We start from the raw sequence: 16,541 nt of genomic DNA, 5'->3' as shown, positions 1-16,541 counted from the left end.
CTTGGATACACCATGTCTATTTTTATCATGCAAACCGTGCGTCAAAATATTTTTGCATATTATTACGACATGGTCATATGTCATATGCAAGACCATTTATCATCTCTTAGTGACTACTTGTATTTGCACAACAAAATAACTGAAGTCGATAACTTGCCTTAAAAAACAATAAGGTTAAACTCATTTTTTTCTCAGAGTCTTGTTCGTGGGATTTTGTTCAGAAAGGAAACGAATCTGGTAAAATAATGTATTCTAGACAATGTTTATTTCAATGGGATTCAGCTTATTTTCCTGGTGATTTAAATGCAAGCTATTCTTGTTTTGTTGAGGTAAGTGCATTTAAAATATGAGTCCTTGTGCACTTTTTATTTTCAAATGTAGAGTTTAACAAGAACATGTTGATACGAGAGTTGTTCGAAAAGTTAATATAATTATGCGATTTCTCTAGTAAAAGTCATTCAATATCTTTGATATTTGGTGTGTGAGAGTACCTTTATTAAAAAAATCTAACATGCAAGTTTATTTTTAAAACAATTTTATATCAATTCGTGCTGCCTACGTTTCTTCAATGAACTGATTTAATTTATGTCAGGGGATATAAATAAAACAGGTTTGCTTGTATGCCATATGTGTATTTTTGAAATATAGTAATTACCTTATCTCAGGTACGAAAAGATTGCAAGTTCAGATTTCGTGAAGCAGCTCTTATTGACAATAACAAAAGTGATTTCGCATTCCCGTTCTGTCATTGCACAATTGGAACATTCCGCAAAGGAAAACCTTTAATAAAGTATATTTTAATTATTTCATTTTACTCAAACCTTGTTAACGTATGAGAATAATTTATACATGTGTTTTCACTTAAAGTATTTACCTTAATTTAAAAATTCATCATTTATTTTATATTTTATTTGTTTTATCTAATAAACTCTTGTCAAGTTTCAATAATACTATTTGGTTAAAGAAATGACCATTTCTTGCGTCTTACAATTATATATGATAAAGAAATAATATATCCCAAACTGTGATTTTATCGCTCAATAACATCACTGTTTGGAGTTCGGATGCGAGGAATAATATCACTCGGGCGTAGCACGAGTGATATTATGATGCGCATCCGAACGGCAAACAGTGATGTTATCCAGCGATAAACTCACCGATTTGGATAAATTATTTCGATTCTAACACGACAGCAACAAATAAATGCTGCCGTAACTGATATTAAGCAAAATTGCGCCTGATTTGTTTCCGTACTTTTTATCAGCGCGTCGGATTTTACAGTGGTTACGTCAATTTTTTGTTTTGTTTTGGGTTTTACGTCGACACAGTATAGGTCATATCGCGACGTTCCAGCTTTACTGGTGGAGGAAGACCTCAGGTGCCCTTCCGTGCATTATTTCAGGCACGAACGGGCACCTGAGTAGAACCACCGACGTTCCGTAAGCTAGCTGGATAGCTTCCTCACATGAAAGAATCCAAAGTCCCTGTCGGGATTCGAACCCACAGCGGTGAGGGGCAAGTGGTGTGGTTACGTCAAATGTATAATGGTTACGTCACCTGTCTAAATATATAACGTCAAACAGTGATTTTATAGCATAATAACACACACTTTCGGTTCTTTTATGCTCAAAAGGGACAAATGCGGGTCGTGTTAGAATTGTAGATTAATACTTTGCAAAATTAATAATTCAATTCATATTTTAATATAACAATTAGATTAAGATTAGTAAGCTGCCATTCTTATTCTCAAACTCATAATTTTGAACATTTTATTATTTCTCATTCTATAATTTTTATCATGAAAGTATGCATCGAACTTAGGTATAATGTTATCAGATCACATCAATATATTTGTTGAGAAGGCATTTAGAAACTGAAAAAATATAACAGATAAAGTCCGTAATATGAATAGGCGTTTACAATATGTTGCAAACTCATTTTTTCGAAATTATAATTGATATCCCCCTGATATTTTCCCAAATGGATACACGTTCATATTCTTATTTAACGATAAATAGATATAAAATAAGAATAATATTTCTCAAACAGTTATTCTTCGAATAAAATTCTTTTAACAAAAAAAAAAAAAAAAACCGGTTATTTAATATTTCATATTTAAAAATGTCTTAGGATAGGAACATTAATATTTGATAATGTAAAATTGTTGCTGTAATATTTAAATTTTCAGATATTGTAACCCTTATCATGAGCTGGATATTGATTCGGTAACCGGATGCGATGGAAGTGAAATCGCAGAATTGAATGTTTCTGATGAAAAAACTGTTTATAATAATATAAAGAATACTAGTGATATAGTAACATTTATTTGGCCAAAGGTTTTTTCAGACATGGACATGACGGTTGGCCTTCCTTATTGCACTTACGGTATGGGTAAATCTTGTAAATAATAAGAGTAATTGTAAAATTGCTTTCAAGATCCAAATCAGTTTATTCCTTTTTTGTTTTTATTGTTATTTTCAACCACAATTTCCAACCTAATATCAATTACCCGTTTAGAATGTTTTATATATTATTTTTGTCTCGATCATATCTTTACGCGTGACTTTCTTTAGTAAGATAAATTTTATCCACATGAAACTACATTATACCATGTTACCAAAGCGCTAAAGAATAGTCCTGTTAGCTCAATAAGTAGAAATTTTAACCGTGTGTCGGGCGATCTTTTTTATGGTCAGGCACACTGTACCGTTGTGACATACGAATTGTTCTTTTATTTAATGAGATAATTCTACATAAATAAAATTCATATAGTTCAGTGGTCGTTTTGATTTCGTCTTTACTATGAAAGATATATTTTGGATTTATTTTATCAAAGATTACAATGCAAGCGTGTTCGGTGATTGGTTTAAATGTGAAAGAGATAACAAGTTCATACCAGAGTCGATGGTCTGTATTTATTCCGTAGATACAAACGGTTACATGACTGGATGTAGATCTGGGGACCATTTACAAAATTGTGGTAATTCAAATAAATATCAAATCTTTAGTTAGCATATGATTCTATTTCTAAATTTTCAAAACACAATTTTTATGACGACTTAGTTAAGTATCGTAGGAATTAGATTATAGTCAGTTTTTATCTTCTGTGTCAGTTTGCCATAGATTGAACTAAAATAAAATATACGAGGGTGACACAGCAAGAAATCATTATAGCAACCACTAATGAAATCGTTGACAGTCGGTAAAAGACAAAATTCAAAATTATATTTAAAATTGAAAACGGATTTAAGGTTTAAGATATCAATAATTGAAAACATAAGAAAACAAATTATATTAATTTTATTAAAACATGAACAGAAATAAAAATCCTCTGCATGTCTTCCGAAAAATAATCTTCCATTTAGAAAATTCTATGCTGTAACCGGAATGCGCGATACCGTGACACGGTGGAATTGCGAGCATGAATTTTTGTCCCCCGCCTTTTCGAAGAAAAAAGGGGGATATAGAAATAGGCTCCGTCCGTCGTCCGTCCGTCACACTTTCGTGTCCGGTCCATAACTTTTGTCATTTATGAAAGGAATTTGAAATAACTTGGCACAAATGTTTATCATAATAAGACGATGTGTCATGCGCAACAACCAATCCCCTACCTCCAGGGTCAAGGTCACACTTGCTCATTCAAGGTCAACATTGCCTATTTGAGGGTATATGTCGTCTCCGGTCCTTAACTTTCTTATTTATGAAGGGATTTTGTAAATACTTGCTATAATTGTTAACAATAAACAGACGATGTGTCATGCGCAAAAACCAGTCACTTACCTTCAAGGTCAAGGTCACACTTGGAGGTCAAATATTAACATAGTCTGTTACAGGGTATATTTGGTGTCCGGTCCATAACTTTGTCATTTATCAAAGGATTTTGAGATAACTTGGCACAAATGATTGTTATAATTAGACGATGTGTCATGCGCAACAACCAGACCCGTACCTTCAGGGTCAAGGTCGTAATTGCTCATTCAAGGTTAACATTGTCTATTTGAGGGTATATGTCATGTCCGGTCCATAACTTTCTTATCTATGAAGGACTTTTGTAAATACTTGCCATAATTTTTTACAATAATCAGATGATATGTCATGCGCAAAAACCGGTCACCTTCCTCCAAGGTCAAGGTCACACTTGGAGGTCAAATACTTACATAGTCTGTTATAGGGTATATTTTGTGTCTGGTCTATAACTTGTTCATAGATCAAAGGATTTTGAAAAAAACTTCGCACAAATAGTCACTATAATAAGAGGATGTGTAATGCTCAACACCTGCATCGTTACCTCCAAGGTCAAGATCACACTTAGAGGTCAAAAATTAACATAGTCTGTTATAGGGTATATTTTGTGTCGAATCTAGAACTTCTTCGTAGTTCAAGGGATTTTGAAATAACTTGGCACAAAAAGTCACAATAATAAGCCGATACGTCAGGTACAACACCTGCACCCCTACCTCTTAAGGTCAAGGTCACACTTAGAGGTCAAAGGTTAATAGAGTCTGTTATTTGGTATATTTATTGTCCCGTCCATTACTTCTTTATAGATTAAGGAACTTTGAAAATACATGGCACAAATAGTCACAATGATTAGATGATATGCCATGCGTAACATCCGTGTCCCTACCTCCAAGGTCAAGGTCACACTTAGAGGTCAAAGAGTTACATAGTGTGTTATAGGGTATTTTTGTGTCAAATCTTTAACTTCTTCATAGTTCAAGGGATTTTGAAAATACAAGGTCACGCTTAGAGGTCAAAGCCCGGGGCGGGGGACGTTGGTAACTCTGTTACAAATTCTTGTCCATTCAGGTATGTTCTTGACCGCATGGTATATGGGCTATATCTAAAACTAGGTTAAAAGTAATTTCATTTTTAGTACTTTCCTTTCTTGCTCGGCGATTATAATTTGCATGCACGGATCAAGAGGGGATTAAGAGGGACATGACCTAGCCATCCCTTTGAGATTTGGATAGTAAGGTTCGTTTGATAGCAAACAATGACGCTAAAATAGAAAAGATAATCAAAAGTTTGTCTCATGACCTTTTGTGGTAAAGAAGAAAAATATCACCTGTCCTGCACCGCATTCCCCGCACCCCTTGAAATATGCATTATCTTTTGTCGACTTGTTGCGACCTCCTCTTTTTAATTCCTTCCGATCCTCGCGTTGTATGCGAAAAACACACACTGAATCTGTCTGAAATTGCTTATTAGTTTAAGCAGTTCAAGCAAGAAGTAGCTTTTTAAAGTTAAAAGTGCTATTGGTACAAGCATATAAATCAAGGCAATTTGAGTGCTAATCTGATATCGTCTTGTGCGATGTTTAATGTACTGAATTTATTGAATGAACTGAATAACATTATATTACGCGAGCCTGTGGCGAGCATAATATTGTGTTATTCATAGCATTTAGTATTGAATGTAAACGAATATAATATTCTATTTAACACATTTTTAAAATATGAACAATTTATTACTACAAATAGTGATTCTTCATTGACGCCCCTATAGTGTAACCATAGCAAAAGCGCGTTTTATCGCTACGTCAAAGTGTTATTTCATTTTATCGATTTACTTGAATTGCCTTATTACATTCCTGCGCTTTATTACATTTCTGTGTCGTAGTGTATATGATTGATATCATAACTATTATATCCATTATTTCTTGTATATGTTAGTTTTGAAGCCATTCGGGATTTTTACAGTTTGATAGTTGATTAAACAGAGTTATTTTCATGTCATTCATGGTATCTTTAGGGAAAGCGTAAGCATTATAATTTGCTTTCCTCGCCTTTTTGTAAATGACTGGCAAATTACTCCCTTAATTTATATCTATGTTTGATATCTTAAACTTTTTTTGATATTAAGGTATTCATATTATCATATATAACATTTTTCATAGTCTAAATGCAATCTGTCGTGTTTTCATTTTACAGGTAAGAAAGAGTGACAAAAATATATGTCATTTACAACTTTAATAAATGGTACGATCAATAGTAATTGCTTGAGATTTTATCACAAAATTTTATTTTCAGAAAAATTTCTCTGCCCTGAAAATACAATCAAATGCCCAGACAGTTACTGCATTGAACAGAGATTTCTCTGTGATGGACATATTGAATGCCCTGGAAGTGAAGACGAACAAGATTGTAGTAAGTGGTCAAGACTTGTAATTACTCAAATTCAACATCATTTTTGTTTTTTTCTGTTAAAAGGCTTTTATACGGTCGAAATAATTTCGGACGTATAATATTATACCCCTGGTTATCCGTTCGTGCGTTCGCTAATAATTTTGTATCCGCTGTGTTTTTTTAAGAGATTAAAAGAAATGGAAACTTCATTGCAAGAATGTAACTAATAATGAGAAGACGTTTAAACAAGAGGTCATGATGGCCCTAGATCGCTCTCCTGACCCATCAAACTCATCCGAACAATTACCAAGACAAGCATTCTGACCAAGTTTCATGCCAGGTGAGTCAAAAATGTGACCACTACAGTGTTAACAAGGATTATCCATATTTGAGCAGTGTGACCTAGTTTTTTACCAAGGTGACTCATATTCAAACTTGACCAAAAATTCATCAAAACAAACGTTCAGACCAATTTCCAGGATACTTTGATCAAAACATTAGCAACTAGAGTGTTAAATAGATTTTTCTATTTTTAGCTACGGTGACCTAGTTTCACATGCGATTTCAAACACATCCGAGCAATTACCTAGACAAGCATCCTGATCTAGTTTGATGATAATTAAGTCAAACATGTGATCACTAGAGTGTTAACAAGGGTTTTCCATATTTGGGAGGTGGGACCTAGTTTTTCATTCGAGATGACCCATGTTCAAACTTGACTTAAAAATCATCAAAACAACTTTTCAGACCAATATACAGGACATTTGGATCAAAACAGTAGCAACTAGAGTGTTAACAAGATTTTTCTATTTTTAGCTCCTGTGACCTTGTTTTTCATCCGAGATGACCCATGTTCGAACTCATTCGAGCAATTACCTAGACAAGTTTCCTGACTAAGTTTGATGACACTTGTTACAAAATTGTGACAACTAGAGTGTTAACAAGATTTTTTTCTATTTTTAGCTCCTGTGCCCTAGTTTTTCATCCGAGATGACCCATGTTCAAACTCATTCGAGCAAGTACCTAGACAAGCATACTGATCAAGTTTGATGACACTTGTGTCAAAAATGTGACCGCTAGAGTGTTAACAAGATTTTTCTATTTTTTGCTCCGGTGACCTAGTTTTTTATCCGAGATGACCCATGTTCGAACTCATGCATGCTATTACCTAGACAAGCATTCTGACCAAGTTTGATGATGATTAAGTAAAAAATGTGACCGCTAGAGTGTTAACAAGGTTTTTCCCCTTTTTTTAGCTCCGGTGACCTAGTTTTTCATCCGAGATGAACCATGTTCGAAGTTATCTAAGCTATCCCCTTGACAAGCATCCTAACTAACTTTGATGAAGATTGAGGCAAAATGTGACCTCTAGAATGTTAACAAGATGTTTTTGTTTAGCTCTCGTGACCTAATTTTTCATCCGAGATGACACATATTTGAACTTATACGAGCTATCATTTAGATAAGCATCCTGACCAAGTTTGATGATGATTGAGATAAAAATGCAACCGCTAGAGTTTTAACGAACTAAATGTGGACGGACGACGGACGACGGACAATCATCGATCCTAAAAGCTCAACCTGAGCATGCTCAGGTGAGCTAAAAACCGGTTTTGGGGCTTCTTCAGATAAATGTTAACTATTAAGTTCGCATAATGTCATTCGTCATTCAAAATCTTTATTTCAATATATTTCGAAGGAGTGGAGGCTATTCGTTGCTTAAAGTACAGCCTTTGAAACTTGGCAATGCATACTTCGGTTCTACTAAACCACGCCCGGTAAACTGTCGCTTCACTTCAAAATTGTGGTGTACGGTAAAACGAGCGAACGGCATTTCCGAGATAGAGAGGAAGGCCGATTTAAACGGATAATTGTAAGTGTTGTTTATGCTTTTGTCTTGTTCTTCATTCCAGTTGTATTTTTTCGAAAAATGGAAAATGTAGTTCCGTGTAGGATTGTTTTAGGCTTTCAATGATCTAAGCTGTTACCAAAACATAATTATATTAAGCCCGGGAGAACTTTTCTCTCTGACGAAGTGAACGACGATTTTTAGAATATTGAACTTCCAACCATGAAAACGGTCTACACTAAAGATTTTTTTGAATTTTTTTAACAAAATATCTACCCGTAACAAGAGCTAGTATTTCGTGCAAAATAAACTGCTCTTGGTGGATTTCTTAAATTTTGTATATCGATTTTTTGATAGGTCGGTTGTTGGGCGCAAGGCGACATTAAGTTGGTTTAAAGAGCATAGTCTATAAATTTCTATAAATAAAATCTTTTAAAGTAAAAATAGACGTACTAACATGTGAAGCCGGAGAAATATGATAAGATATTAATTTATTTCTACTATAACTAGGTCTTTCAATTATTAATTATTTTAGTCCGCACACCGACTGAGCACTGCCTTTTTTATTACGTTCGTTTTGTTCATAGATACTCTGAATAAATGAACAAAATTTTACAGATGTTTCGTTTTACTTATTTTATTTTCTTTTATAAACCAAGATTTGTAATGATATTTATGCAGTGTTTGATTATAAAAGTGGACATTTCCATTGATATTTTGAAAGGAAAATGGTAAATTAAACTACAATGCTAAATAAGAAAAAAGTATCTTGAAACATAACTGAAACACTTATTTACCCCTCCCCCCTTCCCCAGGTCTCGTATCCCTTTCCCCTTTGCCCCTTTACTTTGTGAGTCTGTTAAGCAGTCATTCATCCTTTTTCCTTATTTTCCTTGCCGGCTGTGAAGATTTCTTTTCATGTTTCATTTTATAATAAGTGATTAACATGTCCGTGCTCCGCATTGCGCTCTGTTCTGTTTTTGTTTGAGAGCTTCTTGGGCTCCTTGCCACCGGTTAAAGTCTTTTTTGCTGGGTCGCGTAGGGCCGGCGTTCATTGAACGCCGCCTTTCCTTGGTGATCTTGTTTATCATATTTCATATCCTTAAAACGACTGACACTGTCAACCAATTTCATAGAGATTCCCCACCTTACATTCTTTCTATTTCATGAAAACGTGGCTTATTTGTGTTTGATCTGAGTATGCACGTTAGAGCTATTAATTAGAGAAAGTTGTAGTAAAATGAACTCGGTAGTGGTGATCCATTTTATGTGCCTTGTGTATTGCATGATTTTGTCTCTGTTCTGTGCCTTAAAAACATAACATTTGGCTGGGAAAAATCGCGTCACATGTTCCTGCTTGGAAGCTCGCGAAAAACAGATACTATTCGATTTTGTCGAATTTGCAGGGACACGCGTTTTTAAATGTACATTTCCGTGTCAAAAATCATGATTAACCTAAAATAAGTGGCATCCTGTATTACACTATGCATATGATTCAATGATTGGGCCTCATCCATATTTGGAACATAAATTATGGAATCTATACGGCAGCCATAGGTGACACCTTCGCGATTACATGTATTACGCTATAGTCGTTGAAAGGATATATCACGCTTTATAAGTTGTTTTTAAAAGGTATACATATATCTTAGTCTCGACACTTGATCATGTCTACATTAACCTCTTAAGTTTTTATAATTATATAAACATTCATAGACTACTTTACTCCTAATATGCCAAATAAATAACGCATTGCGCTCAACATCGAACCTTTCGCTCCATCTCTTGCCCTTTTGCTCCACAAATTTCGAAAAATATCGATTTATAAATTTAAGAAAACCTCCAGGAGTAATTGATGTTCCTCGAAGGACAAGTTCTTATTACCGGTTGATATTTTCCTAATACATTTTTAAAGAAATCCGAAGGGTATGGCATTTTAATGGTTGGGAAGTTCAATATTCTACAAATCGTCTTTGGAGAAAAGTTCTCACAGGCTTAATATAATTTTTTTTGTTACAGCTTAGATCATTGAAAGCCTAAAACAATCCTACACGGAACTTCATTTTCCATTTTTTGAAAAAAAGACAACTTAAATGAATAACAAGACAAAAACATAAACAACACTTACAATTATCCGTTTAAATCGGCCTTCCGCTCTATCTCGGAAATGCTGTTCAATTTTGAAGTGGAGCGACAGTTTTCCGGGCCTGTAAACAGATTAGTAAAGACCTAATTTTCGATTCGATAGTTACATACTGCGTTTTGATTATCTTGATTTGATTTACCGCTAATGGAAGTTGGTAACATGCAACTTAGATAAATTGCAAACTGTATATTTAGGAATGTACAACTTCAAATTTGCGAAATGTTGGCGATAGAACGTACACAACACGTTTTATGCCGTACATTATGACGCTAAGAGTGTAACTGCACCAGTTATCACTCTCAGGTTGACAAAACCACACTTTCCGTTTTAATTCTGAAGCGATTAACGTTTGTAAATGATTTTGCAACTTCCATATATGGTAATATCACGGATATCGACGAAGATAAAACAGGCGGATCCAATTTTCACGAGAGCAGAATATAAAGAGAGGCAACTATTACTGTGCAGTAATAATGAGTACAAGATATTTCAAACTGTTATATATGTCATATACATCAATTGCATTATAGTTGACTTTGCAATTAAAACGTATTCTAGCACAGGATATTCAAATAATACAAAAGTGGTTAAGATATAATGTAACAATGTGACGACGTTGGTAGAACGTCATGATACTGATAATAAGCGTAATAATATGCAGGGAATGTTTTTCCATATATAAGGAAGCAAACCACTCCTTAAAGTTATAAATTGTTGAATTCTTTTACAGTATCCATTTGCTTTACATTCAGCAGTCAGTACTAGAATGCGATACATGGATTTGACTTTTGGAAAAATGTATAAAGAAAACTGAACATTAAGCATGTGCCTCCTTTTCTTGTAGGACTGTATTTGGTTGTAGAAAAACCCAAATTATTTTCCAAGTGTATGCAACGGCACTATACATAAAATTAAGAAAATAAGAATCCTTAAAGAAGGCCCAACACGTCAAAATTGAAAATCTTGCAGGCTCGGTTTGATTGAGCACATTCATGGACGGTACTTTCAAGTGCAAACTCTACTGTCAACGCCCCCTAGCATCGGCTTAAGCAGAATTCAACATTTAAACATGAAATGGTAAAATTTTGAATTAAGAAACTTCCACAGATGTGTTCATACGGCGGTTATCATGGAACCTTCAATGTGACACAGAAGTGCCATTCCATTAGAAGCGGCGTATGGTACCCAATTAAAAAAAAGCTTGTGCCCTAAACGAGAAAACAATGGGCGGAACTAAACAAAATGGAATTTTGAAAGGGGATCAGAGGTTAAAAAGCCTGCATATCACATATAAGACGTCAAAAGCAGACAATATATCATAAGGATGATTCAATATTATTCAATTAGGAATAATGGAACCACCCAACTAGAAAATGCCAAATAGTTAAAACTAAAAACACCACAAACTAAAAACACCACAAACACAACAATAATATCGTGCTGAACGATCTTTAAGGATCGGAAATATAACATCTCTGATTGAACGGGGCGACTTTTTACCGCCTCCACGCGGCACAAACAACGATGATGTGGCGAAAAAATAGGGAAAATAAGAATCCCTAAAGAATACCAAACATGTCAAAATTGAAAATGTTGCAGGCCCGGTTTGATTGGGCTGTTCATGGACGTACTGTCAAGTGCAAACTACCGTCCACGCCCTAGCACCGGCTTTAGTAGAATTGAACATTTAAAATTTTGAAAGTTACTATTGATAATTCCACTGTATAACCAAAAACTTGTCAACTTGTCCCGTTTTAATGTTGAAATAAATATTCAGTATATCCATCTCTGTTTACCTCCATTTCGAGATATTTTGAGACACAGGATTTGTTTAGTCTAAATGTAAGCTGGTGTTGGCGAACCTCTTTTTCTATGTACAGGAAATAGTACACAGAATACGTATGTATTAAGTTTGAAAAGTGGTGGCTTTGTTAGAGATAGAATAAAAAGGTTTACCTAAATCAATTATCAATATACTTACATTGGGACTTATTTAAATAATACTATTGAAAAAAATTTATAGTAAAAATGGTAAAATATATCTATACAGTATGGTAAAAACAAGATATGTAACAAGGGGTACATAAACTTTGTTTTTTATTTTTCTAGTGTAAAATAGCTTTTTTCTTGTCAAGTCATACGCTAGTATTAAGGTTATTAAATTAAATGTAAAATCAGGAAAGACAAACAGCCGTAACTTTGTCTGTCTTAGTATTTGGTCATAGCAAAATCTCTATCAGATATTGACTCGACAATTTGAAAGTGGTAAGGTAGCAGCTTAACTGGCAATGTTACTCAATAAAATTATCTATGCAAATTGGAATTTCCTCAATAAAATTTATTTATCTTTAAAAAGAGCATGTTGAATATAGTCTTATTTCTCTATTTTAACAATAATTTCAAGATCCTTGAAAAATATTTACCATCCAACAACCCGATTAAATGGTAGATTGAGACGGTTACCTGGTGCGTTTTTCTAGTTGCTTTTTCAAGGACATGGGCTAACTACAACATTTTAAAACTAATAGACCTTTAATCATTTCAAGTCCGCTGATGTTGATTGAATGAAGGCATGGAATGGTAATCATGCAAATGAATTATGTTTGGTGACTAACTGTCATGATTTGCAAACACATAAAAGGCTCCAAAATGTTTTAAACTTGAAATGTGTGGTTAATTCAAGTATTCCATGTTTACTCAGAATATTTAATACAAAATGTATGCTTACAAAAAAGAAAAATGTTGTCATGCTCCAAAACGTGAAAGAACATAATTATGTGATTCTTCGTACGCCTGCCCGTCATATAAATTCACTAACATACAACTAAAGACCCTCTAAATCTCCAAGAGTCTCATTGTATTTTCCATAATATTAAAACAAATATGTTTGGTCAATAATTTGTTCGGAGTTACTGTATGAAAATTTGTGTTTTTATCCCCCGCCGAAAAACTCTACCTTTCATAATTTTTGAGTTATTGCCCTTTGTTATTTTTCATACCTAATTTTTCACCTGATTGGAGCATAACTCAAAAAGTGTTTGAGATATCAACATGAAATGTCATAGGTGGATAGATCTTATTGAGGAGGAATGTTGTGCGCAAGAATGATAACTCTTCCCTATACAATTTTTGAGTTATTGCCCTTTTTTCATGCTATTTTGTCCAGAGCTTATCTCAAAAAGTATTTGAGGTATCAACTTGAAACTTCATAGGTGGATGGATCTCATTGAGGAGGAGTGCATTGCACAAGAATGATAACTCTAACCTGTATTATTTTTGAGTTATTGCCCTTTGTTATTTTTTAAAATTAATTTTTGACCAGAGCATAACTCAAAAAGCCTTTGAGATATCAAAATGAAACTTCATAGGTGCATGGATCTTACTCAGGAGGTGTGCACTGCACAAGAATGATAATTCTACCTTTTATAATTTTTGAGTTATTGCCCTTTGTTTTTTTTCATACTTAATTTTTCAATTCAATTTTTTTCTCAAAAAGTATTTGAGGTATCAACTTGAAACTTCATAGGTGGATAGATTTTACTGAGGAGGGATGCAGCACACAAGAATGATAACCTACCCTGCATTATTTTTCAGTAATTGCCCTTTGTTATTTTCAGCCATCAGTATTCACATAGGTTTCAAATCTGTAATCACTATAGCCATCAGTTTTCATTACCAAAAGACCTCTTAAAATGGAATTATTCCACCCTACTACATAAATTATACATTCTTCCAATGAGCAAACACATTCGGCGGGGGATGGCCATGTTGACATGGCTCTTGTTTACCTTAGTTTATAATCAATAAAAATGTATGTAACAAAACAGTTTGTTTGATTTATACAATTCAAAAGGACTGTAGGTAAATCTGAAAATATATTCCTCGTGTGGTAACTATTCCGTACAGAAAACCAACAAGAACCTCAGGATTATTGCGTTTAAACCTTTACTTTAAATGACTTGTCAAAGACAAATGAGGGTAACAAGGGACTCAAAATTCTTAACTTTTAGAAATGCATCTTCTTTTATCTAATTTCAAGTTTGTATATATCTCATGGTTTGGCGCATCTATCCCTGAACAATCTTTGACAACCCAGCAAATTTATTAAATTAATTTTTTTATTTTTGTCCAAACAGCTCGAACCTAGATTTAATTATGGGCTGTCTGTCAATAAGGACAAACTTTGTAATTCTACAAAAAATAAATAATTTAATGTGATGTATTTAAGTTATCCGTTCAGGTATTTTACAAAAATCCAAAAAAATAGAACTACTTATATTGAGATCGTACATCATTAATATTTTGACCATTCATTCCATAATTTGATTTGATATAAGTCTAAATTTATAAGGCATCTAACATTATACTGAATTCACGCTTGTCTATTTCAATAATATTTCTTGATTATTTTTATATTATTTAATTTTTAATTCAGCCTGCAAACATTCGGATAGAGAAGTTATCTTATTTGTAGAAGATGGAGATCCTGAGACCGCGGAAACAGCAGTACATTTAGCTAAACAATTTTTTACAAATGCCAAGGATAGTCTTGTGAGATTATTTTATTTTAAGAGTCTGAATATACCAGTGGAGTTTGACATTACATTAAGGTTGTTGGAAATACGAGAAGAACGTGTAAATCAATTACGAAAAACTGAATGCAAGTATAGAACAATGTCAAGGGATTTTTTTAAAAGGCTGCACTTTACCAAATCAGAAAGAAGAGGTGTTATTGTGATTGAGAATAGTAATGAATCAGCAGTTGTTTCCAGTTTAGCATTGTCCAATCTCTCACAGCCAGAGTTTTCAATATATCGGGTGGTAAAAGATTTCAGTTCTTCCCTTTATAAGAATGATAAATACAAGTTTGTAAAAGACATTCATATCAGTAAATGGAGGTCTCTGTATTGGACTGGATTCAGGAGATTTCCAGAAATATGTACAGGTGAGTGAAAGAGATGAAATATTCTTTAAGTTAGTAAATACATTTTAATCCACCTGCAGTTGACAAAATAACTAGATTGGATGTATACATATTATACATATTAAACTGCAGAAATACGAAGAAGATGGCAAGATAAATGAAAGCAATTACGGTATGTTCCTTTTAAGGGACTTTATAAGGAACTTACAATTGACAACATAAATCAGGTGTATACCTTTAAGATCACCTGTATGCAACATTTGCCGTTTGGTTTACGAGTAATAGAGACTTCTATGAACTAAATTTCAGGCATAAGAAAGACTCTTTTTCACAAATGTTGAAACTTTGTCTAACTTATATCATACTCGTGAAAAAATATTTTTCTAGTGATAACTGTTAAAAACACATAATAACATTCAGCCAACAAATCACACAAGTAGAATTAGTTCTTTTTCTCAAAATGTTCGAGAAATTCATAAATAGAGTAATGGTGTCGCCTAATGGTTAACGCGTCGGACTAATACTCTAAAGATTGCTGAGCGCGTGGGTTCAAACCCTGTCAGGGACAAGTCGTTGTTTCTATGAACAAGTACCCTTAATTCCACTGCTTAGTACTCAGTCTGTTTGGGCCCAGAAATAGCTTCGAGGGTGTTTCAATAAACACAGTTGAAATTAAAATAGATTTGTATACACTCAATAATCACTATACCCCAACCGTTTTAAACACCTGTTTGACACTTTTCATACTTAGAGAGCATCATTTAAAATAGTTTCGATTGTATGAGACTTTGAAAATAATTGGTACCATATTTTTATTAAACGTCAAAAGGTTTAGATTTATTTAGCCAGCAAATACCTTTAAATAAATTTCTGTAACAAAATGAAATTGAGGGACTGTACATAACAGTCACTACTGTTAAACATAACATTATTGACCCTTATTCTATAGAACCCCCAGTTTCAATGCAGTTGACAGTAATACTACCTCTTCAAATCGGAGGTTATGCATTAGGTGGGTTTTATCTTAAGATGACAATTGTGATTATCATATATAATTTTAGTTTATATTTTTCTGTGAAACATCCGTCATCTTTGTTCTTTTCAGAGGCTTCATACGTTACTTGTGCTGGGAAGTTCAGGTGTTCTTCAAGTAAGCAATGCATACCATTGGAACAAGTTTGTGACAATGTTGTGCATTGTAGAAATGGTGACGATGAAAGACTTTGTAACTCTGTGTGTCCTCAGAAATGTAATTGTGTTGGTGATGTTATAATAAATTGTAGGGCGGCCAACATATCTTTGTCCGATTTATCATCACTGACAATACATGTCAGAAGTGCTGATCTAAGTAAAAACCCATCAATTAAAGAAATACACGAAAACAATTTAAATTTTTCATAACATGTTGCGTTTAAATATTTCGTCGTGCGGCATTGATCATATTGACAACAAAACATTTTTTAACTTAAAAGAATTGTTGTTGTTAGATCTTCC

General features: G+C 33.7%; 1 protein-coding gene across 1 annotated transcript; it reads left to right on the top strand.

The window, feature by feature from the left end:
- Positions 1-201: 201 nt before the first annotated feature.
- Positions 202-16,467, top strand: LOC132736752 (uncharacterized). Its single transcript, XM_060723958.1, has 7 exons — positions 202-329; positions 666-790; positions 2,189-2,385; positions 2,837-2,980; positions 6,033-6,149; positions 14,559-15,068; positions 16,153-16,467. The coding sequence occupies exons 1-7, from the start codon at positions 246-248 to the stop codon at positions 16,446-16,448; spliced, it is 1,473 nt and encodes a 490-aa protein (XP_060579941.1). The 5' UTR covers positions 202-245; the 3' UTR covers positions 16,449-16,467.
- Positions 16,468-16,541: the final 74 nt, after the last annotated feature.

This window comes from Ruditapes philippinarum, unplaced genomic scaffold (genome assembly GCF_026571515.1).
Source record: "Ruditapes philippinarum isolate M1 unplaced genomic scaffold, ASM2657151v2 ctg19342_1_1_1_1, whole genome shotgun sequence".
NCBI lineage: Eukaryota > Metazoa > Mollusca > Bivalvia > Venerida > Veneridae > Ruditapes > Ruditapes philippinarum.
Note: the sequence above shows the minus strand (reverse complement) of the source record. Positions and strands in the feature narration are given on the sequence as shown.